Source organism: Salvia splendens, chromosome 12 (genome assembly GCF_004379255.2).
Source record: "Salvia splendens isolate huo1 chromosome 12, SspV2, whole genome shotgun sequence".
NCBI lineage: Eukaryota > Viridiplantae > Streptophyta > Magnoliopsida > Lamiales > Lamiaceae > Salvia > Salvia splendens.
This window is the reverse complement of record NC_056043.1, coordinates 15,383,030-15,407,895: the sequence shown is the minus strand read 5'-3', so window position 1 is coordinate 15,407,895 and position 24,866 is coordinate 15,383,030. Positions and strand designations below refer to the sequence as shown.

The 24,866-nt window shown below is 39.6% G+C and overlaps 3 protein-coding genes across 4 annotated transcripts; 2 read left to right on the top strand and 1 right to left on the bottom strand.

Annotated features, from left to right (window-relative positions):
- Nucleotides 1–5,693: 5,693 nt before the first annotated feature.
- On the top strand, nt 5,694–10,410 carry LOC121757606 (vinorine synthase-like). Its single transcript, XM_042153125.1, has 2 exons — nt 5,694–5,815; nt 10,014–10,410. The coding sequence occupies exons 1-2, from the start codon at nt 5,694–5,696 to the stop codon at nt 10,408–10,410; spliced, it is 519 nt and encodes a 172-aa protein (XP_042009059.1).
- Nucleotides 10,411–19,466: 9,056 nt separating this feature from the next.
- LOC121757605 (zinc finger MYM-type protein 1-like) lies at nt 19,467–21,088 on the top strand. Its single transcript, XM_042153124.1, has 2 exons — nt 19,467–19,672; nt 19,732–21,088. The coding sequence occupies exons 1-2, from the start codon at nt 19,467–19,469 to the stop codon at nt 21,086–21,088; spliced, it is 1,563 nt and encodes a 520-aa protein (XP_042009058.1).
- A 1,620-nt stretch (nt 21,089–22,708) lies between these two features.
- On the bottom strand, nt 22,709–23,744 carry LOC121758440 (sterol 3-beta-glucosyltransferase UGT80B1-like). 2 transcript variants are annotated; one of them, XM_042153840.1, is made up of 3 exons: nt 23,539–23,744; nt 23,153–23,232; nt 22,709–22,984 (listed from the first exon to the last, which is right to left on the bottom strand). In XM_042153840.1, the coding sequence occupies exons 1-3, from the start codon at nt 23,689–23,691 to the stop codon at nt 22,981–22,983; spliced, it is 237 nt and encodes a 78-aa protein (XP_042009774.1). In that variant the 5' UTR covers nt 23,692–23,744; the 3' UTR covers nt 22,709–22,980. The 2 variants fall into 2 exon arrangements, with proteins under 2 accessions (XP_042009774.1, XP_042009773.1); XM_042153839.1 differs by having other exon boundaries at nt 23,153–23,221; nt 23,548–23,744.
- Between the last annotated feature and the right edge of the window lie 1,122 nt (nt 23,745–24,866).

Genomic DNA, 24,866 nt, shown 5'->3' with positions numbered 1-24,866 from the left:
TATGTAGACTCAAGGAAGATCGTGAGCAAGTTCTAGAAACATATAACATATTGACGATAAATCACACATTTTATAAATATAGGCTCAAATCTCACTAGGTATAGGCAATGGACAAGGCAACGAGCAATTCACTTTGATCAATTCACAATAGAACATACAAGCATGCTTAGAAGTATCAACAAGTTTTCGAAGAATTTTAAACATCATAAGCAACTCATCCAACACATATGCTAGAATTTAACTCAATTGTTCTCCACCCCCCATTCAAGTTCATCCAAGGGAGGTTATTCATCCTCAACTAAAAATCCTAAAAAAATTAAAAATCTACTAAAAAAAACAATAAAAACAGTAAACTTCACCATCCACCATATCACCCCCAAACTTATTCAAAGCTACGCAAAGAAATAAGTTTGAAACGTTGGTGGAGAGGTGATGCTTACTTAGCAACCACATCAAAAGAAATACATAAAACAATAAAAGATACCTTCCATGGGTTACCTCCCATGGTAGCGCAACTTTTTACCGTCGTGTGCCCGACGTCTCTAAATATCAACCGAGATCCCCTTTCATCCCAGAGTTGCCTCCAGATGATCGCTTGGCTCCTCCTCCATGAGGAAATAGATCGTTCCAAGTCTTGGTGAGCCACTACTTTTCAAGCTCTCTCGGGATAGGCTCCTTCAGTGTTTGAGCAATTGTCTTTCTTCCCTTGGCAGCAGTTGGTATTTTACGCCCCATCCTAGGGGATTCAGTAATGATCACCGAGTGCACCGGTGAAGGGCGACTATGGTCTGCATCGATCCATGCTATGGCTCCGAGTTAGTGGAAGTCATCATCTCCATGTGAAGCTCATAAAAGTCCTTCTGCTTCACTTTTCTGACTGCACTCGATCCTCCTTCTTCAGTAATCACTTGGTGCTTCAGACGCACCACTTTGCACTCCTCAGTTCTTCCATCCATGCTTCTCGGTTTGTGGGAAAACGTCTGACTTTCTTCTCCCATGAAGATTGCCAACTCTTCATTTTTCACGTTTATATTTGCCTCAGCAGTGGCAAGGAAGGGACGTCCTAGCAGTAGGGGGACTCCCTTGTCTTCTTCCATGTCCAAGACCATAAAATCGATGGGAAAAATAAATTCCCCGACCTTAATCAGTAGATCTTCCATGATGCCCTCTGGATACGCGACAGATCTGTCTGCCATCTGTAGTGTGGCTGAGGTGGGCTTCAAAGTACCGATGTTCAGTTGCTTGAACACTGGTAGTGGCATTAGATTAATACTCGCACCTAAATCGCAGAGAGCATTCTCCACCTTATAGCCCCCAATGAGGCAGTCGACAGTGAAACTTCCAGGATCCTTCAGCCTGGCAGGAAGTTTCCTTTGCAGCAGAGCACTGCAATTTTCAGTTAGATTAATAGTGTCTACCTGCCCCCAACTGGTCTTCTGGGCTATCACCTCCTTCAGAAACTTCCCATACTTCGGCATCTGCTGTAGTGCCTCAATCACTGGTATGTTAATGTGCACTTTTCTGAATATGTCAAGAAACCTAGAGAAGTGATCATCTAGTTTCTTCTTCTACACGCGCTGTGGAAATGGGATCTTAACCTCAACAGGGGGTGCAGGTATCACGGTGCTTACCTTGGGAGGCGGCACCTCTTCTACTGGTTCTTCTTCTTCCACCACCTCTTCTACAACTATCTCCTCTTGAGAGATTTTCTCCTTCTCTGCAGGCATGGTTGGGCCTTCATAGCTCTTTCCACTTCTCAGAATGATGGCTTTGCAATCCTTACAGTCTTTAGGATTTACAACCGTTTGTGAAGTGAATTGACCTGGTTGATGCTGAATACCCACAGCCTGTGAAATCTGGCTCATGTGGTTATCGATGCTCTTCATGTGAATATTCAAGTCATTCACATTAGCTTCAACCTGCACTAGCCTTTTGTTGGAGTCTTTCATGCACTCTCCCGTTTGTTTCATAAAAGCCATTAACACATCTTTCAGCTCATCCTTCTTCGGTTCTATGATATGGCCATCTGATACCAGGAATCCGGGTCGTGGTTGCAAGGCATTATTTGGGTTCCCGTAGGACAAGTTGGGATGCACCTTGTTCCCATAGTGGTTGTAATTGCCTCCTCCTTGGATGGGGTGGTAATTGTTGAAATTTCTGTTATTGCCACCTTGGTGAACGTAGGTTACATCTTCGACTCCTTGTTGTATCTCAGTCCCAACCTGCCTTGTTCCCATATACCCAAGCATGTCAGTTAGGAAGTCCAGTTGCTTGGACATTGTATCCATCCTATCAAAATCGGAGGTGGATGCCACCCTATAGGATTTGCTTCTATCGTTTCTCCATCCCTCATCATTTGAAGCCACTCTCTCAATCACCTCAAGTGCTTCAGCTTCTCCCAACTTCAAGAGAGATCCTCCGGCGCTCATGTTCAATTCGCGCATTGCCTCCAGCGTGCCTCCCCTGTAGAAGGTTAGGATTTGTTGCCCCGGGCTTAACCCATGGTTGGAGCATCTTCTCATCAACTGCTTGAACCTTTTCCAGACCTCCAGAATGTTCTCTTGAGGTTGCATCTTATATTGAATGACCTCTGCTTGGCGTTTGAGCGCCTCGCTAGGTGGATAGTATTTCACCAAGAACAGCTCCACCATTGCATCCCATGTGGGCACAGAGTTAGGACCCATGCTGTCATACCAGTCCCTTGCATCGTCTTTCAAGGAGAATGGGAATAATCTGAGGCGGACTTGCTCATCTGTGACCCCGTTCGCCTTCACCGTGTTGCTCATTTGTATGAACTTGGTGAGGTGCTTGTTGGCATCTTCTGAGCCTGTTCCACAAAATGCGTTTGCTTCTGCTCTGTCTATCAACCCCGGTCTCAATTCAAAGCTGTTGGCCGCTATCCCCGCATTGTTAACTGGTGGATTAGTAACCTGTCTGTAGGCAAACTGATTTTGTACGGGCACTGGCCTCACGTTCTGCTCATCCAATTGCCTCTGCATGTTGGCCAATTGCAGACGGAGTTGACGAATGACAGGATCCTCGTTGTTGTTCTCATGATTATCCTCATTGTTGTTCTCATGATTATCCTCATTGTTGTTCTCCCCTCCGTTCTCCATTAGAATTGGAGAATGAGGCTCGTACTGTATAGGTGACGGGAGTGGAGATGGACTGGGTGATGGAGTTCTCTGGATAGGAGAAGGTAGACGCCTATGAGCGGGTGAAGAAACCCGAATCCTTTGGTTTAACCTTCTCTGCGCGTTCCTCCTTCTGTTGGATGCTTCGATCTCGGGATCGATAGGCTCTAAAGGTGGACCTTTAAAACGCGTGTGCATACAACCTGAACAAGGGAACACATCTATTAGAGAACTCAAAATAAAAAGTACAAATAAAGCGAGTAAAATCTAGACTAGTAATCTCAATTATTATCACGATATTAAGCTATGATGATACACAATTGTCACCGGCAACGGCGCCAAAAACATGACTCAACTTATTTAACACAAGTGATACCCGCAAGTGTACGGGGCTAGTGTAGCAATTAGTAAGCAAGAGTATCGTATCCCATAGAGACAATTTTGTATCAACTTAACTACCACGAACAAAAATCAACTACTATATAGACAATCAAGAAAAGTTTGGTTTGTTCTAACAACTAATAAAAGCATATAGTAAGCAAGTAACAATTAAGAACAAGGAAACAAGGTGTGAAAAGGATGTGGAAAGATAATATGGAGAAAATTGCAGAACTCAAGGATCCGATGCACAATTCCAAGCTCTTATCCAATCGATTTGCCTTACCTTTTGGTGTCTCTAGAGTTACTAAGCCGACCACAATTATATATTAAACCCCCTCCCGATGTGAAAAACCTGTAGATTAGGGGCTAGGATCGAAGTCCCCTTCTAATCCTAAACTCCTAACTTCCAAAAGCTCGATTAGGTCAATGACCTCACTCAAAACCTCAACTCTCTCGAGTTCTATTGTATTAAGGTGTGCATTATTCTTATTTCCAGATTAATTATTTCATCTCCCGATTAATCTAATTAGTCCTACACAAGCAATTGGTGATCAAGCAATTGAAAGGAATAAACCCAAGAATAATCAAATAACTACAAGAGCAAGGCAAGATCAAAATCAATCGGATAAAAACTATGAAATCAGTTCATCATCACCAAGAATTCTACAAGAGATGTTTAGCTACTCATGTTCTTCATAAAAACCATGTTTGAAACAAAATATTCTACGAAATACATGAAGAAAAGATTAAGATACTCCTGTAAGAATGAATCTACGGAATGGCAATTTCAATCTTCCGATTGGAAGTCTTCAATCTTCAATTCTCTCTCTCAAAGTGTTCTTCGGGGTGTGTGTGAGTGTTGGAGGCGGTAGGTGTAGAATCCTTGAACCCTAGGCTTTTTCTCCTTTTTTTCCCCATCAAAAAATCACATTTTTGGCATAAAAATACGACAAAACAACGTACCCGGCCGGGTGGAATTATAAAGGGTAAAAATCACCCGGCCGGGTGATGATTTTCGACCATTTTCTGACGAATTTGCGACACCGGCAGGGTGGAATTATAGGGTAATAATTCACCCGGCCGCGTGAGATTTTTTTGCACAGCGCGGCTTTCGTAGATCGGTCATATCTCTCTCATCCGAACTCCGATTGGGGCGTGTAAGGTACCCACGCGAAGCTCTTTCGATGATGAAGAAAATGGTCATCTCATCTTGATAGGCAGATTAACGTTTGAAGCAGACCCCAGCCTCGTCTTGGCTCATTTTGACCCTTTTTTACCTATTTTAACTTCAAACACTAGATAAACTCATCAAAGCACATTTATAGTGAAATATGGACATAAACTCTAAGATAATGCAATGAAAGCACACAAAAGATCATGTTTAATGTCCTATAAAACAGTTAAAATCCGAGTTTATCAGGACTCAAAAATGAAATCATGAGTGAAGCACATGAGTCTACTTACACCGCTCACCCGGGGAGTACGAAGATGTATCAAGAATTGAAGAAGTCCTTTTGGGGGAATGGTATGAAGAGGGATATAGCGGCATTTGTGGAGCACTGCTTAGCCTGCCAAAAGGTGAAGGCTCTACATCAATGACCGTATGGAAAGCTACAGCCGCTAGAGATTCCCGAGTGGAAATGGGAGCACACCGCCATGGATTTCGTGAAGGGATTGCCAAGGACTCTTAAAGGGAACACCGCCATTTGGGTAAATATAGACCGACTCACCAAAAGTGCACACTTCATACCGATTCCCATAACCTATGGATCAAACAAGCTAGCTCAAATTTATATAAGGGAAGTAGTGCGACTGCATGGAGTCCCAGTGACGATCACGTCTGACCGTGACCCGAAGTTCACTTCAAGATTTTGGATCAGCATACAACGTGAGCTAGGAATCCGATTGAATTTTAGCACAGTGTTTCACCTGCAGACAGATGGGCAGTTCGAAAGAACGATCCAAACTCTCGAGGATATGTTGAGAGCTGTGGTGCTCGACCGAGGAGGAAGTTGGGAGTCCGCACTACCACTGATTGAGTTCGCCTACAACAACAGTTTCCAGGCAACAATAAACATGGCGCCGTATGAAGCCTTGTATGGGAGAAAGTGTAGATCCCCGCTCTACTGGGACGAAGTTGGCGAGAGAAGAGTACTTGGACCCGATGCAGTTGAAGACATGGTTGAATTATTCGACAAATTCGTGAAAGGATTAAAGAAGCTCAAGACAGACAAAAGTCATACGCAGATGCCCGGTGAACCGACTTGCAATTTCAAGCTGGCGACAAAGTTTTCCTCAAAGTATCCCCGTCGACAGGGATAACGTGTTTTGGTGTCAAGGGAAAATTAAAACCGCTATTTATTGGGCCTTATGAAATCCTTGAAGGAATGGGTCCTATTACTTGGAAATGTGCACAACGTCTTTCATGTGTCACAGTTGCGGAAATACGTGTTCGACCCAAAGCACGTAATTCACTACAAAGAAGTCACTTTGAACCCGGACTTGAGCTACGAAGAGAGACCCCAAATGATTTTGGACCGAAAGATCCAGACTGTGAGAAATAAACCGGTCGCTTACGTGAAAGTACTTTGGAGAAATCATGGACACGAAGAAGCCACGTGGGAGAATGAGGACAAGATGATAGAATTGTACCCTGGACTCTTTCCTTGAGGAAACCAAATTTCGGGATGAATTTTTTTTAAGGTTGGTAGGATGTAACGCCCTACTTTTTGAACCCTAATTGTCGAAACCTAACACGATTGCATTTATTTCTTTTAATGTCGTGAAGTATGCGAATTAAATGATGAGTGAATTAATTTCATGGTTTCTGTGTGACCTAATTGCGTTTTGGAGTTGAGATTTGATTTGAATAGTCAAATCCGTTGAATAAATACCGTGGCTGTGAATAGTCAAGGATGTAGAATATATGACGTGGCCGTCGAAAGGTCAATGTGTTGAGAACGCGAGGTAGAAGTGAAAATGATTGAATATATGACGTGGTCGTTCAAAGGTCAATATTGTGGCGAATTATTTTCCTAAGGGGTGAGTGAGATTTATAGGTTCATCATAAATATCATACACATTTGGAATTTTCGACCACCATGATTTTTGGAGAGGAATCCTATTTTTTCTTGGATTTAATTTTTGCTTGGGATAATTATCCAAATTAAATCCAAAGCCAATTATTCCTTATTTTCTCCACGAAAAATTCGACCCCTACCTTATTCCTAGGGAGATTTCGAAAATCTCCTATTTATGGGAGGAGGAAATTGTTTATTATATATTTTGATCCTTATTTATTCCCTTCCATGAATAAATCCTAGCAAATCTTACCATATCTAAGGAGATCTTGCCATATCCTATTTTTATTAGGATTTGAATTTAAATTCCTTGTGGGAGAAGGAATAAAAATCACCTACTTCATATATTTTGGGAGGATTTATTATTTTTATTCTGCTCCGTATTATTTTATTCTACTCCGTGAAATACCAAATTAAATCATAGGCTAATTAAATAGCCTAGATTTCGAATACTCCTTATTCTTCTCCCCTAATTCACGCCATTCTCCCTCTTCTTCTATAACTCCACAATATTTATTTAATTAATTGTGGAGAATCAAATCTTGGAATTTATCTCTATAAATAAGGGAGGAAAAAAAAACCCTAACCCTAGCCACTAAACTACACGCATACTCTCTCTCTCCCTCACGCCACTATTCTCTCCCACCCTCTCTCATCTCTTTTTCTTTCTTCTTCTATTTTTTCTCCATGAATTCTTCATCTTTGAGAAGAATTTAAGTTGAAGCCTCAAGAATTGTTGAAGAATCAAGATTTTACTTTGTTTCTACCGATCGTTTCTATCCAGAAGAGGTATTTTTGATCTATCTTTCCTCATCCAACCGATTAATCGATGTTCTTGAACCCTCATGCATATAGATCGAGTGAAAAATAGGGGAAACCAATTGATGAATGGGATGCATGTGTGCGTGTGTGGATCGACGTGTGTGTGTGTGTCGGCGTGCGTGTTTGTTTGTGTGTGCGTGTGATGTGTGTTGAAGAACACTCATGCATGACCATGATTTGATGATAGATCTGGAGTTGTGTGTGAATAAACGGATATAAAGAGCATGTCTTGATTGTGAATGTTAATATAAAACGAATCGATGAGCAAAAGGGAAACGTTGGGGACATGCATGATTTTGAGTCAATGATTGAGACTGATTTGTGTTACACATAATTTAAAGGTGATAACTCGCGCTCTCAGCATGATAGCAAGGGGAAGAAAGTACTTGAGATCTAAGCAGACGAGGTGGGCTTTCTTTTAAATAAGGACGATGTCCTAAATGTTTTATCGATGGGAATGATATTGTGTTTATCATGCCTTGTTTGATTTTAACGTGCCTATCTGATATGGCTTGAAGCCATTATTATTTAAATCAAATCCTGGTCCTCGTAGGGCCGCAAACCCTACTTGGACTAGTGTACACCTATGGTAGACTGTGTGCTAGCGTACGGGCTAGCCGGTCTAGTGACTTGGTTTGTGGCCACATTCCATGTCATGTATGAGCAGATATGGATAACGTCTATGGGAAAATGACTGATCAGTCGACTTTTACAATGGGAAATGATTTTTTGAGTGCCTCAGGCCTTTCTAAAGCTAAACCCCGATAGTTACTTATGTATGGCATGATAAATAATACTTTTATTGAAAATGTTTTCGGCATGAGCCCACTGAGTATTATTATAGTACTCAGCCCTGCATGTGTTTTCCTTATGTGCAGGTTGAGCGGCGACGAGCGGTTGGCGGTGTTGAGCAAATTAATTAAATTTATGAGACTGTCTTGAAACTCTGAGTGTCGTCGTGTCTTCACACATGACTTCACTTTTCTCTTAGATGCTTCCGCTAAAACCTGATTACTCTTATCTTTGGGTTGATACTGAAACTATTGGATTCTTGTTAGGGATATTGAGACATGTTACGTTTTGGATTATTTTGAGCCTTGCCATTTTGGCCTAAATTATGATTGTCATTCTTCATTGGATTTCATTGCTAAAGCGTGACCTTCTTTTCTTATACTTAATTGTTCATTAAATACTTTGGTCAAACCTCTTTGATGAAACCCTAGCCTATTTTCCTTGTTACCTTTAAGTCCGTTTAAGTCGCGATCGCCGCATTTATTATACCCTAGAAGGGCGGTCGTGACAATTTTGCTTTTAGGGTACTCCCCAAAAGGCTTCATACTAATGGAGTTGGGGATATTGTTCATTCTCCAATGTGGGATATTGTTTACCCTCACAATTTTCATGATAAGTTTGTACAATTATTGTTTTCGTGAGGAACTAATTATCTAATTTCTAATTCAAATTGGCTCTATAAGTTGGTCAGCATTCAAAGAACCCTAAACATCCTTAGGGGGTGTTTGGTAGGCATGTTAAGTTATCATAAGATAATTAATTATGATAGGCTTTAAGATAAGAATTAAGATTAAATCTAAGATAATTTATCAAGTATTCTTGTTTGGTAACAATGACAAAAATTAGGATAAATACATAAAATGGCTAATTTAACCTAATTAAATTAATTCAAGTATAAATCATTAACATTTCATCAAACACATTGTGGGCAATTTTATTTAAGCACACAGAAACCACTCCATACAATCGCACACACAAGAAACTTCCCTACAAAAATCAATGATCTAAATTCACGACACAAAATAATAAACAAAAGCACATGCTCCATTCAAATTTCCTCATTCCTACCTAATAAAAGCAATTTCCACCTCCTAAACAAGGAATAACAATCGAATATGACTTACTCAAAATTGATTGAACTCTCCCAGATCACATCAACATATGAAGCATTTCTTTTTTTATGAGAGTGTAGAAATTTTGAATTGGAGATTTTTCATGAAAGAGGTGAAAGAAGAGAGTTGCAGACTTGCAGTCTTTCCGTAAATTGGAGATGGCGCAGAATTGTTTATGAAAGAGGTGAAAGAAGAGGGTATATTGGTAATTTTACATTTTATCTGGGTTATGGATATAGGCCTGATAAATTAACGGGGCTGTTTTGGGCTGATAACAAAGATGAGGAAATGAACTAATTTGTTTCGGGCCTGGACGGGCCGCGATGGGCTCATGTCTTAAACATGGGCCATATAAATAGTTCATCTTATCTACCAAACAGTCAGATTAATCAAGATATCTTATCTAATCAAGGTTTGTCTTATCTACCAAACATCCCCTTAGAAAATAAAAAAATGGAATGTGAAATAATGTTAAGGGAGAACGTGAAGCCATCTTGTCCGACTCCTGAAAATCTCCGCAGATACAATTTTTCGATGCTGGACCAGATTTTCCCACCATTGGCTAATCCATTCGTCCTCTATTATCCAAACACAACGCAAAAAATCAACGATCCAGATTCATTGACGCCATAGCTAAGGCGATCATTGTCCGTTATTTTGAGCCGCTTCTACCCTTTGGCTGGGAGAGCCAGCCTCGAGGGCAAATTCATCGACTGCAATGACGCCGGCGTTCCCTTCACCGTTGCCAGATTCAGAGGCCACAATCTGTCGGAGCTTCTCACAAATCTGCGGCCCGATCTTCTACTACCGTGCGATACCGATTGGGAAGCTAAGCCCGGCCCTGACTCTGCCGTCGCAATGATACAAGTCAGCTATTATGACTGTGGCGGCTTTACAATAGGTGGCGTTTTGTGGCACAAGTTGTGTGATGGGGTCACCATGTTTTCCGTTATTCGGTCGTGGACTACGGCGGCGCATGGGGGTAAGGAGGCAGTTTTTCCCAACTACATCGCGCAGTATATGTTTCCGCAAATGCCGGTGCAGCTTGGTTCTCACTATGATATCGCAAAGATTGGGAATCAATCGTAAGAAGGTTATGAATAAATATTCTCCTTCTCTTTTTGGTTAAGTAATTACTACTCCGTCCACTAAAAATAGATCAATGTTACTTAATGGGTCGTCAGACAAAATCAGACTAATTATAAAAATGGAATATTTTAAATCAGTATTAACCATCATTCTAAATGTGGAACCCACAACCCACTAACATTACTTCCACCACATTTTTCCTCCCTTTCTCTTAATTTACCAATTGCGCATTTAAACTGTCATTTACAACTTTGTCTATTTTTGTGGACGATTGAATATATATTCTCCTTCTCTTTTTGGTTAAGTTAATGTATCAATCAACCTCCCTTAATGACTTATTTGTCACGACTTGTTCTTTGTTAAACCACCGCTCCGAGTTCTCGTTAGTCATGGCGAGTTCATTGACGACACCACTCTGAGTCGGCTTCCAATTGTACTCATTGATCATAGATATGTTCCAATGTTACTAACCAAACATGAGAACTCATTCAAAAAGACAGCTTGTCGGGAGAGAGAAAGAGGGAGAGAGATAGAGAGAGAGAGAGAGCAAATTTAATCTATAAACTTCATACACATTGTTTTCACAACCGGTGTGGACACTGTGTCCTAACAAAATTGAGTGTTTATTTTAAGGCGATTGTTATATATACATTTTGTCAAAGCATATCGAAAGGAGAGTAAATGAGAGAATATTGGAGAATAATTGAATGCATTATTGTCCAAAAATAGATTGATTGCCATTGATTGTATTTACCTTAGATAGACTATGTTCTCACCTATATAATAAGGTGTTGAATTACATTGTAAAATAACACAAGAAATACAAAAATCTTTCTACTCCCAAACACCTTCTCTCAAACCATGTATCGTCTTATGAATCCCAAATCTCTCGATTACCATTTTTAGGATGGTATCAGAGCGGTTTATTCGGGCTTGAGACTCAGAAAATTATCATCACAGTCTCGAGTACCTTTCCCGACCTTTTGAACCTGCAAAACACAGCCACCAAAAAATGTCGGATTCCGAATCTGAAACACCGCCAAAACCCAACCAACTCATAACCCTTTCAGCCGAGCAATTCGTTGAATTCATGAGACTGAATATGTCTCAAAAAACCCCAAATGATCAGCCTTCATCTATAGAATCACTAGGCGAGGTGCGCCTAACAGCAAAGCTCAATGGGGACAATTATCCCCTATGGGCAAAACTGATGAGAAGGGGGATCCGAGGGAAGGGTCTGGCGTCTCACATAATAGGAGTTACAGACCCTCCCCCACCGACTGACCCGACCTACAACCGATGGCAGCAGCGAGACGATTGTTGTTTCAACTGGATCATCAACAACATCGATGCCAGCCTCATCAATGAGGTCTCCCAATACGAAACGGCCTACGACTTATGGGATAGTCTGGCCACAACGTACGGGAGCTGCGCCAACCAATTCCAAAATTCGGACCTGCACAGACAAGCCTACAGCATCAGACAAGAGAACCTATCGTTAGAGAGTCTATGGCAAAAACTCCAAGATTTGTGGATCTCAATTGACACCAGGGATCCTAACCCAATGGACACTCGATCCAGTATCGAAAAATACAACCAGAATACACAGAGACATAGATTATACCAGTTTGTATGGGAATTAGATGACCACAGATACGATAAAATCAAAAGAGAGATCCTGAACATGGATCCAATACTGACAGCAAGGAAGGCATACGGACTGGTCAGGAGAGAGTCCGTCAATGAGAAGCTGCTCAATCCAGAACCCAAGGAATCTGGAATAGGAGTCGGACTGGCCGCATTCGATAGAAATCGGCCGCCCCCCACACAACACCACCAACTACCGAGAAACCCTAGCAATGGTAGAAACCCTAGCTACCGAAAAGAGGAAGACAAAAGTAAATTAGTGTGCAGTCATTGTGGAGGAAAGAAACACACCAAAGAAACATGCTTCCACATCCACGGGTTCCCGCAGTGGTGGAAGGAGATGAAGAAGGCGAGACAGGCCAGAAACGCCGAACGGAACAATGGAGGAAGAGCATCGGCGGCCGTCGCCATCGACCGCGCCACCTACACCAGAAAATCAGCGGGCGACAGCAGCGGCAACAGCATCAAGAACGAGGACCAAATCGAAGGAAAGCAGGCCGTCGCCTCCGTCTCAGTAGCAAGAATGTGGTCCGAAAGTACGGTATCACCGATCGGAAACATTATCGGCTGTAGTAACGGCGGCAAAGCGGCGGCGAAGGCTAGGGTTCCCACAGGCAGCGCAGGGATAGCGGCGGCGGAGGCTAGGGTTTGGTCCCCCAAACCCTTAAATACCCCAAACTTCTGAAAATCCCAAACCCACCCCACCAGCTTTCCGAAATACCACCCTGACCCCCGAACCCGAACCCTCACCCATAATACACCCCAAAAATCCCAAAAATTCCAAATTGACCCCTAGAAATCCCAAAAATTCCAAATTGCCACCAGCCCCTATCAGACTCACAAAACTCACCACAGACTTTCGTTATATTCCAGAATAACCCCCACATTGCCAGAACCTTGCAGATTATACCCCAATCTTCCCAAAGTATCGCATACGAGTCCTATATACCTTGTCAAAACTCCTTCGATGCCCTCGCCTGTTCCTCCACACCCATATCAGGCCTTAAAGACCCTCACTGGATTTTTTTATTGTGGGCAACCGATACAATTTTATTTGAAGCCTCAGACTTTGTGTCCATCTCTACTTCCAAAAAATCTCATGTCCAAACCGCCAGTGGGAACCTAGCACAAGTCATGGGGGCGGGGACGATAAACATCTCGCCCACTCTATGTCTATCTAATTATCTTTATGTCCCGTCATTGTCGCATAAACTCTTGTCTATAAGTCATGTCACCAAGGAGTTGAACTGCAAATTACTAATGCAATCTAAATTTTGCATGTTACAGGATATCAAGACGGGGACGATAGTTGGGCGTGGCACTGAGCGACGCGATCTGTACTATGTGGACGAGATAGCCCAATAGAGTGCTGCGATGATACTAACTCCCGGACCGATAGACAGGCAGGCTTGGCTTTGGCATCGTCGGTTAGGGCACCCATCTTTAAGAAATTTTCACCTACTTTTTCCTAACTTAGTTACTTCTATGAACTCCTTTCATTGCGATACTTGTGTGTTGGCCAAAAACCATAGACATTCTTTCAAGTTAAACAATACACGAATGAAAACTCATTTTGATTTGGTACATTCTGATGTTTGGGGTCCTGCCCCGTCACTGGGGGACAAGGTTTTTGATACTTTTTACTTTTTATTGATGACTACTCTCTCATGACTTGGATCAATTTTTTACAGAATAAGCATGAAGTTTTTGATAAATTCGTTGATTTTTATAACCTTATTCAAAATCAGTATAATCATAGCATCCAAATTCTTAGATCCGACAATGGGGGGAGTTTGTCAATAATAACATGCAAGAATTTTTTAGGATAAAGGGTGTACATCAAACCTCATGCGCATACACCCCAGAACAAAATGGGGTAGCCGAAAGAAAGAACCGCTATATCTTAGAAATTACCCGAGCCCTCCAAATTGAATCCAAAGTACCAAACTCTTTTTGGCCCGAAGCAATAGCCACTATAGTATACCTCATGAATCGCCTACCCACTGGAATCCTTAACTTCAAAACACCTTTGGATGTTTTTTCTAACCACTTTGAAACTCCATCCTCGTTATCCCTTGAGCCTAGAGTTTTCGGCTGCTTTGTCTTTGTTCACATCCCGAAGCACGATGGTTCCATATTTGATCCTTGTGCCCTCAAATGTGTCTTCCTAGGCTATGGAAAGAATCAAAAAGGCTACAGATGCTATGACCCAACAACTAGTCGAATGCATACCACCATGAATTGTGATTTTGTGGAGGGGGAATATTTCTATACACAATCTAGAAGTCAGGGGGAGACACAATCTTCAGACAATAGTCCAAATAATGACTTCCTAGATTGGCTACCAGATATTGGGAACAACCACTTAGGGGGAGAGCAGGGAACACCAGACAGGGGGAGAGTCACAGCCAAGCCCTGTCACAGAAGTTGGTCCACCTGAGGAAGTTAGTGGCACCGCCGGGCAGTCAAGTCTTACAGAAAAGAATGAAGAACAAAGTGACATTGTCCGACCTTCTACCCCGCCTTCGATTCCTGAGGTAAACAGTTCAGATTTTGATAATATGCCTTCAGAACACACTAATCTTGATAGGAGCAATAATGAGGAGCATGGAGCCAGTGAAGATTTAGGAGATCCATACGAGCTGCCCCGAAGGAGTACATGGGGAATCCCTCCTCGACGATACTCACCAGACTGGAAAAGGAGAAAAGCAAAATATGCAGTGTCAAATATTGCTCAAAGTCACCTGTCAGAGATGGCCCGGGCGTTCGAAGCTGCCCTATATGATGAAGAAGATATTCCACAGTCATTTGAAGAGGCCAGCAAACACAAACATTGGAGAGAAGCCATGAAGAAGGAGATAGATGCCCTAGTCAAAATGGCACATGGGAGATATGCACCTTGCCAAAAGGGAAAAAGTCGGATGGATGTCGATGGATATTAACCATAAAAAAAAGAGCAGATGGTTCAATCGAGAGGTACAGGGCGAGACTCATTGCAAAAGGCTACACTCAAGTATATGGAGTGGATTATGAAGAAACATTTTCCCCAGTAGCAAAGATGAAAACTGTGCGGGCCCTACTATCTGTAGCAGTGTGCAAAGACTGGCCACTCCACCAGTTCGACGTGACCAACGCCTTCCTTCATGGAGAGCTAGAAAAGGACAAGGAAGTGTACATGGAAGTTCAACCGGGGTTATCCAAAGAATTTGGTGGAGGAGAAGTGTGTCTACGAAAAACCTTATATGGTTTGAAGCGATCTCCACGGATCTGGTTCGGAAGATTCTGCCAGACAATGTTCAAACATGGATTCCAACAAAGTCAGTCCGACCATACACTCTTCACAAAAAGAAAACACAACAAGGTAACATGTCTGCTTATTTACGTTGATGACATGATCATTACTGAAGATGATGCAGAAGAAATCCAGAGTTTGAAGGAAAACTTATCTAAAGAATTCAAGATGAAAGACCTAGGAACACTGAAATACTTCCTGGGATAGAAGTGTTGAGATCAAGACACGGAATATTTCTAAGGCAAAAGAAGTATGTTCTGGACTTATTGGCATAAATGGGTCTCCTCGAATGCAAGCCCGCAGACACTCAAATGATTCCCAACCATGGCCTGAAAATAGAAGAAGGAGCTGATCTCGCTGACAGAGAAAGGTATCAACGGCTTGTAGGGAAGCTCATCTATCTGTCACGTACCAGGCCCGACATCACGTATGCCGTCGGCATCGTAAGTCAGTTCATGCATCGACCTCAAGCTAACCACATGGAGGCCGCATTGAGAATCGTGCGATATTTGAAAGGGACTGTAGGCTATGGAGTATTCCTAGCAAAAAGAGAAGACTTAGAGATTGACGGGTACACCGATGCTGACTGGGCAAGTAATCCAGTGGACATAAAATCCACGGGAGGCTACTTCACTTTCATCGGGGGCAACTTGGTTACTTGGAGGAGTAAAAATAGAAGGTTGTGGCTCTGTCTAGCGCCGATGCCGAGTTTCGAGGAATGAAAAGTGGACTCATGGAAATCCTATGGCTAAGAAGACTGCTCACCGAAATCCTATGGCTAAGAAGACTGCTCACCGAAATTGGCTTCCCACCTATTCGGAAAAGCCAACTATTCTGTGATAACAAGGTAGTGATTAGTATCTCAGAAAACCAGGGCAACATGACAGAACAAAGCATGTGGAAGTTGATCGTCACTTCATCAAAGAAAAACTAGAATGAGACATTATTGAATTTCCGTTTGTTCGTTCTGAAGAACAACTTGCGGACATATTGACTAAAGCAGTTCACCCAAAAGTCTTCAAAGAGATATTAGGCAAGTTAAGCATCGGAAATACCATTGCTCAACTTGAGGGGGAGTGTCAAAGCATATCAAAAGGAGAGTAATTGAGAGAATATTGGAGAATAATTGATTGCATTATTGTCCAAAAATAGATTGATTACCATTGATTGTATTTACCTTAGATAGACTATGTTCTCACCTATATAATGAGGTGTTGAATTACAATGTAAAATAACACAAGAAATACAAACATCTTTCTACTCCCAAACACCTTCTCTCAAACCATGTATCGTCTTATGAATCCCAAATCTCTCGATTATCATTTTTAAGACATTTAATATCTGAACAGATACGTATTTAACAAATGGGAAATATCATCACTAAAATCAAAAGTATCCGATGTTGTGCGGCCTTCGCGTGTTGAAGTTGTGGTAGCGCTAATTTGGAAGTGCTTCATATCTGCATCTTTTGCAAATGGTAAATCTACTCATGTCGCACACAAACATTGGACCTCCGCTGACGAGCCCAACCACCGTTCCCTCAGGAATGCTTCGTCAATTTCCTAGCACTAGCGCCCGCGATGAGCAACAACAACGAAAATGTCAAGTTGGGAGCACTAATCACCAAAATGAGGGGCTCCATAAACAAGATCGATGGCGACTACATCGACAGGATGCGTGGTGATGGAGGACTGATGGGCTGAATATTCTGACGAATTCAACATTTTGCCCATCTCTAGTTTATGTGGTCTGAATATTTACGATATTGATTTCGGATGGGGTGTGGTGTACTAAATGCGATGCTAGCAATGATTCAGAGATTGGATCAGTTTGGAATAGGGTTTGGTTGTTGGACACTCAAAATGGTGATGGAATTGAAGTGTGGGTAATTCTTGAAGGTAAATATATGTCAGTGTTCCACCAAGTCCAAGAGTTGAGGGCTCTTGCTTTAGTGGATCCTACTCCCACTTCACATCTTAGATCACGATTTTAAGAATTATTGTGTTCTTTTAAAGTTCCACTTCTTGTTTTGTAACATTTGCATTGAAGTTTAGTGTGATTGAATTCTGTATTTCTTAATTCTTATTGTATAGTGTTGCACATATTTACGACCACATTGCACTTGTATGTTGCACTGCCCACATCCCATACAATGTACTATTGTCTTAAAAAACTATCGACTTCTTCCCACAGAGCAATCACAATCAAGGAAATGTGCATCGTGGGTCGAACATACATAGTAAATAATAAACAAAAATATTTTTAATAATTCTTTTGTAGAAAAATATACTTACTATGTTCCGTGATCCAAGTAGCCAACTCTTACTTGATTAATTTCATTGCAAACAACACTTTTTCAACACATATGGTCGATATAGGTAATGGTAAGCAGTGGCGTATACAGTAAGATACAAGGGGTACAACTGTACCCCAAATTTTTTTTTTTTAATACTAGTATTATACATATCCCTTATTTTTGTTAATTATATATTGATTTTGTACCCCTAAATATTTGGGGAAAAATTATTAATATACAATTAATATTTCAGAAGAGATAGAAGGAAATAAAAATGACACAAAGGTAAAAAAAGAAATCAAATTCGAAAGATATTCGGATTTAAATTAAATTTGTAGAAGGAAATAAATAGATAACGTAAAAAAATTGAAATTAAAAAATCAAGCCCTATTAATTTTGCCCAAATTAAAACCTCCAAAGTCGATTGAGTTCCTTGACAAAAGCTTTCTCCTCTGAGTCGCCGCTTTGACTGCGTGCAGTGTAGCGTCCGTCGTCTCCACCTCTCCGGTTGCTTCAATCGCCGAGTCGCCAGTTGAGTATTTGAGAATTTGTTCTCTCTCCTCGGTTCTCCAAAAGACAGGAGAGATACTGAGAAGGTTAGTTTAATGGGTATTAAAGAGGGTGAATTTATTAAGTTTGTTTGATTGTTTCGACTTTCGATATCAATTTCAGTTTCCAAGAAAAATTGATGCAAATACAATTATCTATAGTAGTTCAATAATGTCAAATTATTTGAGAATTGAGATTAAAGCTATTTTTTATTGTCTAGGGAATGTAAATAGCCGTGATTCACTGTATAAGAATGTAATTCTCAATTCTTTAGTAGTATTATTTTAGAGAGTAGAATATTAAAATTTACTACAATGCAGTTTCAATTTAAAGCTTAATTGTATTGTTTTGTAATGTTAATACTTGTGCTTCAATTATTTATAAGTTTAGTTTATAATGATTCTGAATATATTTGCAGAAAATCATTAATAATGAGGAAACAATCCGATCTTCGACAATTTATCTCCAAAAAGAGAAAATCTCGTGACATAAGCTCTTCGACTTCTAGCTCTCGAGCTGCAAACCCTCCTGCTTCAAACTCTGCAGCAAATCCTCCTGCTTCGAACACTCCTGTTTCAAGCACTCCTGCTTTAATTGATAATGTGTCTCCTTCAAATGCTAGTGTGTCATCTCGCGAGAAAGAATTGATTTATGATGTTGAATACGTTCCTCAAGATCCAGGGAAAACAAAAGACATAATGGAGTATCCTCCACATGAGCGAAATGCAGTTAGAAGAGCCTATATTCTTAGAAAACCTTGTCAGCCAAAAAATCATAAATTTCCTCGAAAAGAAATTGGAGGTTCGTGTCGATTTATGACTTCATGGTATGATAAATGGGATTGGCTTGAATATAGCATGGAAGAAGATGTTGCATTTTGTTTTGTTTGCTACTTGTTCAAGAATGAAGTTGGACTTAATGCGGCGGGAGACGCGTTTGTGAATAAAGGATTTAAGTCATGGAATAAGCCAGATAGATTTATTAAACATATTGGTGGGGTCAGAAGTGCTCATAATCGTGCTTATGAGAAATATGTGAACCTAAGGGATGGCAAAAAAATCTATTCTTGTTTCTTTAGATAATGTCAGTGATGTGATTAAAAGAGAGTATGATATTCACTTGAGGGCTTCAATTTCTTATTTACGTTATCTATTGCGACAAGGCTTGGCATTTCGTGGGCATAGAGAAAGTGAAGAATCCCTTAACAGGGGAAATTTTCTTGAACTCTTGAAATGGTTGAGGACACATAATGAAATTATTTCAAAAGTGACTATGGAAAATGCACCTGGAAATTGTCAATTGATATCTCCAATTATTCAAAAGGATATTATCAATTGTTGTGCTAAAGAAACAACTAAGCGAATTGTGGATGATCTTGGTGAGGACTGCTTTGCTATATTAGCCAATGAATCAAGCGATGTGTCGCAAAAGGAACAATTAGCCCTTTGCATGCGCTATGTTGAAAAAAAAGTGGAAAGGTAGTTGAACGATTCATTGGTCTTGTGCATGTCGCTGATACAACAGCTTTGTCTCTTAGAAGTGCAATTTTAGCTTTGCTTTCTGAACATTCACTGAGTCCATCTAAGATTCGAGGACAAGGATATGATGGGGCTAGTAACATGAAGGGTGAGATACATGGACTTAAGACTTTGATTATGGAAGATACTCCAAGTGCTTACTACATCCACTGCTTTGTGCACCAACTTCAACTAACTCTTGTAGCCATTTCCAAAAGGAACGATGAGTGTATTTGGCTTTTTGATACTATTGCAATTTTGTTGAACGTAATTGGAGTTTCTTGTAAGAGAAGGGAAATGATTCGTGAAATTCAAGCACAAAAAATCGCTAAAGCCTTAGAGATTGACGAACTTGAAACAGGGACGGGGTTGAATCAAGAACTTGGTTTGAAAAGGCCTAGAGACACTCGTTGGAGTTCTCACTACAAGACTCTTTTGAATATCATAGACTTGTTTTCTGCAATTGTTAACGTTCTAGTGATAATTGGGAAGAAGGGTTCTTCAGATGATAAGGCAAAAGCTCAAGGCGTTTTGTACTCAATAGAGTCATTTGATTTTATTTTTATGGCACAGCTAATGACCACTATATTTGGGTACACTAATGATTTGTGTCTTGCTTTACAAAGAAGGGATCAAGATATTATTAATGCTATGAGGCTCGTCACTTTAACCAAGGACCAGTTACAGAAAATGAGGGATGTCGGATGGGAGATTCAACTAAATAAGGTAATCTCAATTTGCAGCAATCTTGGCATTGTTGTTCCAGATATGGAAGCTCAATATATCCCTCAAGGAAGATCAAAGCGTTTTGTTCAAGATGTTTCGTATCTCCATCATTTTCGGGTTGATGTGTTTATGAAGGTAATTGATTTATTACTTCAAGAACTTGATAACCGATTTGAGATTAGGTGCATGGATTGCTTCAATCCTAAAGATAACTTCTCTTCTTTTGACAAGGAAAAGGTACTTAAACTTGCCACTTTTTATCCTTCCGACTTTTCAAACTGTGAATTGATGGCTATTGAGTGCCAACTTGATATATTCATCGAAGATATGAAAAATGATAGTGACTTTCAAAATTTACAAGATATTGGTTCTCTTCTGATGAAACTTGTTGAAACAAAGAGAGATGTCGCTTATCCTCTTGTGTTTTTGCTTATAAAGTTGATTTTGATTCTTCCGGTTGCTACTGCAAGTGTAGAGAGAGTATTTTCCGGAATGACGTTTGTGAAGAATAAGTTGCGAAATAGGATTGGTGATCAATCTTTGAATGATTGTTTGGTCACTTTCATTGAGAAAGATATATTTCTACAAGTTTCTGATGACGTTGTTGTCAAACGTTTTAAAGAAATGAAGACACGTCGAAAAATAAACTAGATGTTATGTATTTTTCTTTTATATTTTGAATTGTATAGATTTAAAACTAAACATTGTTTCAGAATACTATATTATTTTCATTAGTTTTTTGTGTCATGTTATATATTTATTTATTCGTACCCCAGATCAAAAATCTTGTATACGCCACTGATGGTAAGACTATTTCAGTGGCAAGACTATTTAATCACCTTAATAAAACATTGAAAACTCGTACAATTTCATGTAAGCCACTTTTCATGCATTTCAATACTACAGAATATATATTCCTTTTTACGTCATCACAAAAATTGTATATTGCTTAAATAAAATCACTAACAGCATAAATAAAAAGTTTTGTGGATAAAAGGTAACAAAATGAAAAGGATTTTACGAACCATTCTTTATCGGATATGCCCCAAAACTACAAACGAGTCCACACAATATATGAGTAATAATCAATATAGATTATGAATATTTTTAATACTCTCTCCATCCCACAAAATTTGTCATATTTTAAACTACCATGGTTTGAGAAATATAATCAAAGTGGAATGTGAATCCTACTTTTATGGAATGTGAATCCTATTTTCATATGTCAATTTTATAATAAAATCTCAGTGAGAATGATTTAGTGAAATGTGAGTTCACTACTAAAAATAATTAAAGTGAGATGTGACAAATTTTGTGGGACGGATAAAAATAAAAATATGTAACAAACTTAGTGATACGAAGGGGGTACAAATTAAATTATATGTATACAAATTTTTAAATAGACTAATGTTACAAAAGTTCAAATTTATATACAAACCAGTGTATCCCCGTGCAATGCACAACTTATTGTATTTTCAATATAAGTATAATATGAAACAGTATGCATAAAGATAATAAAAATTATTTATAGAATTAGTCCATAAATATTACTCCATCGTTCCCATAAAAATAAGAATACTTTCCTTTTCCGCATGTCCCATAAAAATAGTCCATTTCCTTCTCCCCCACTCACATCAATTTATTACAATTTAAAAACTAAGGTGCACCATTAAACACTAATTAATAATAAAGTGGGTCCCACTTTGACTAACATTATTTTAACTACATTTCTCATCATCTCTCTTATTTTACCAAGTGTGCAATAATTCTCGTGTCGTCCCAAATATCTTTATTTTTATGGGACGGATGGAGTAATAGTTAATATATTTTCGGATATTTAATGCTACAAATTCAAACACTTATTAAAAAACATACAATTAAGCATATAAAATTCAATAGTAAAACTCCACCACAAAAAATGAAAAAATGAAATAAAACTATGTGAAAATTATAAATAATACAGCAATTCATAAATTGTAAAAACTTATTTGTAACAACATTAATAAAAAAAATAGGAATTTTGTACTAAATACATTATATAAGTATAAACATTTGGAGTTCACATATCACCAAAAAAATTTACAGGAATATAATATTTGAACGTGAATCTCACTCTAATATAATTTTATAATTAGTGTAAACCAAGAAAGTTAAATAAATTGAGACATCTGCCTCCAAACATAGTAAAATTAAAATATACTAACACATAGTATAATTTTAACTTTAAATAAATAAAATTAATAAAATGTAATATATACTTAATAAACATGGTAAAATGAAATAAGATATATACATTCTATTACATTATCTGTATTTTTAATTAATAGATAAGTAGAACATTCATCCACGTATTATGTCACAACTGTGCACATGCCAACCAGTGCCCCTTCATCAAAAAATTTAAAGCAAACAAAAATCCATAACCAAAAACAAAAAATAAAAAAAGAAAGACAAACATTAAAATAGATAAGAGAGATAAACCACTACAAGTCTGCAAGCATATATTCATTGTGGCCTCTTCCGCAAGACACCGTCTTCTTCGATCACCTGTACACTCTCCCTCTCCGATCAACCCAAAAAATTCACTTCTCTTTCAAAGTCATTTCATTTCATTAATTTTAATTATCCATCTTTATTACCTTTGTATATTGGGTGTGGAAATTGAGAGAAAGATAAAATGAAAAATTAATGGTGTACATGAAGTGAGTGACATACGTGATGTCGGGCCTCTGGAAGGACTTGGCCGGCATGAGCTCCCACAAGAATTGGATCAGCACCACTCTCCTGCTCGACAACTATTCATAAGAATTTCTCAAATAAGAGTCACATTCATATCGGGTGCAGATTGTGTTTGGGTTTGAAGGTAAGAGATCGGGTTAGTTTTTGGATTGACAGTTTTCTTAATAGGTCGGATTCGGGTTATGTCTTATTGGGTTGGGTCGTTATCAAATTGACCTGATAATGACCCAACCCTCACAATTTGACACCCCTATATTCAAGCTTAAATTACTAAATATTGGTGATGTAAGAATAACAGCAGATGTACTAGGAAAAAGAAAACATCCAAGCTATAAAGCACAAAATAGGCAGCAAAAGATAACCAAAAGCACATGATGGCCTTGTTCCGGTTTTGCCAACGGAAGATGGCGATGAAACGAGTCAAGAGCAGCAGCTGCACCATCGTCATCTCTAACACTGACAGCTACATCCGCTGCTGCTCGAGACTTGACCTCAGGTTGGAGCATGAATGGCATGGCCTTTGATAGGGATTCCACACTAAGGTGTGCTATAGGAATGGGAGGGGAGGGTAAAGTATTTGTCACATTGTATTAGTGTGTTGCTGAGGGTTGAATATCAATTACTCACATAGATATAAACTTACATGGGAGGGGAGGGTAAAGTATTTGTCATAAACTTTTCATTTTTGGATATGACTTTTTTTTTGGACGGACCAAAATGGAAAGATAGATTCTTTATTGTGGATGAAGGGAGTGTTATAAATTTTCATGTTACGAAGATGTTTTAGCATTTAATTCCTTTGTGGTTATATTCACTTTTGAACCTATAAGAATTTTCTTGTATATTTATTACTTTAATTGATGATTTCCACAGTATTTACAAACTTTTTGCCCTGTGAGTGATGCTTCACAAACTTAAAAGTATCTATGGTGTTGGGTATCGGTGGTGCACACCCGAACTCCACATTAGTATGATATTGTCCGCTTTGGGCAAAGCACTCACGGTTTCGCTCTAGGGGTACTCCCCAAAAGGTCTCATACTAATGGAGTTGGGGAAATCCACATTAGTATAATATTGTCTGCTTTGGGCAAAGCACTCACGGTTTTGCTCTAGGAGTACTCCCCAAAAGGCCTCAAGGCCTCATACTAATGGAGTTGGGGAAACCCTTATATATGCTTGCAACTCTTGTTAATTCTCCAATGTGGGATATGGTTTGCTTCACCACAATCCTTCCCTCAAACCAAGACCACCAGACCACAACTCTTATTCATTCTCCAATGTGGGATATGGTTTGCTTCACCACAATCCTCCCCTCAAACCAAGACCACCAGACCACAACTCTTATTCATTCTCCAATGTGGGATATGGTTTGCTTCACCACAATCCTCCCCTCAAACCAAGACCACCAGACCACAACTCTTGTTCATTCTCCAATGTGGGATATGGTTTGCTTCACCACAATCCTCCCCTCAAACCAAGACCACCAGACCAAGATCACGCACAGGTCACAGGTCATCTGATACCACTGTTGAGTATCGGTGGTGCACACCCGAACTCCACATTAGTATGATTTTGTCCGCTTTGGTCAAAGCCCTCGCGATTTTGCTCTTAGGGTACTCCCCAAAAGGTCTCATACTAATGGAGTCGGGGAAACCCTTATATATGCTTGCAACTCTTGTTCATTCTCCGA

Excerpts from the sequence above, each read along its gene's own strand:
- LOC121757605 (XM_042153124.1), top strand. The coding sequence starts at position 19,467 with ATGGAAAATGCACCTGGAAATTGTCAATTGATATCTCCAATTATTCAA. Across the intron at positions 19,673-19,731 it reads GTTGAAAAAAAAGTGGAAAG|AAGTGCAATTTTAGCTTTGC; the intron begins GTAGTTGAACGA and ends TTTGTCTCTTAG.
- LOC121757606 (XM_042153125.1), top strand. The coding sequence starts at position 5,694 with ATGGTTGAATTATTCGACAAATTCGTGAAAGGATTAAAGAAGCTCAAG. Across the intron at positions 5,816-10,013 it reads GCGACAAAGTTTTCCTCAAA|CCTCGAGGGCAAATTCATCG; the intron begins GTATCCCCGTCG and ends TGGGAGAGCCAG.
- LOC121758440 (XM_042153839.1), bottom strand. The coding sequence starts at position 23,691 with ATGCCATTCATGCTCCAACCTGAGGTCAAGTCTCGAGCAGCAGCGGAT. Across the intron at positions 23,222-23,547 it reads AACCGGAACAAGGCCATCAT|GAGAGTGGTGCTGATCCAAT; the intron begins GTGCTTTTGGTT and ends GTTGTCGAGCAG. Across the intron at positions 22,985-23,152 it reads TTCCAGAGGCCCGACATCAC|GTGATCGAAGAAGACGGTGT; the intron begins GTATGTCACTCA and ends GAGAGTGTACAG.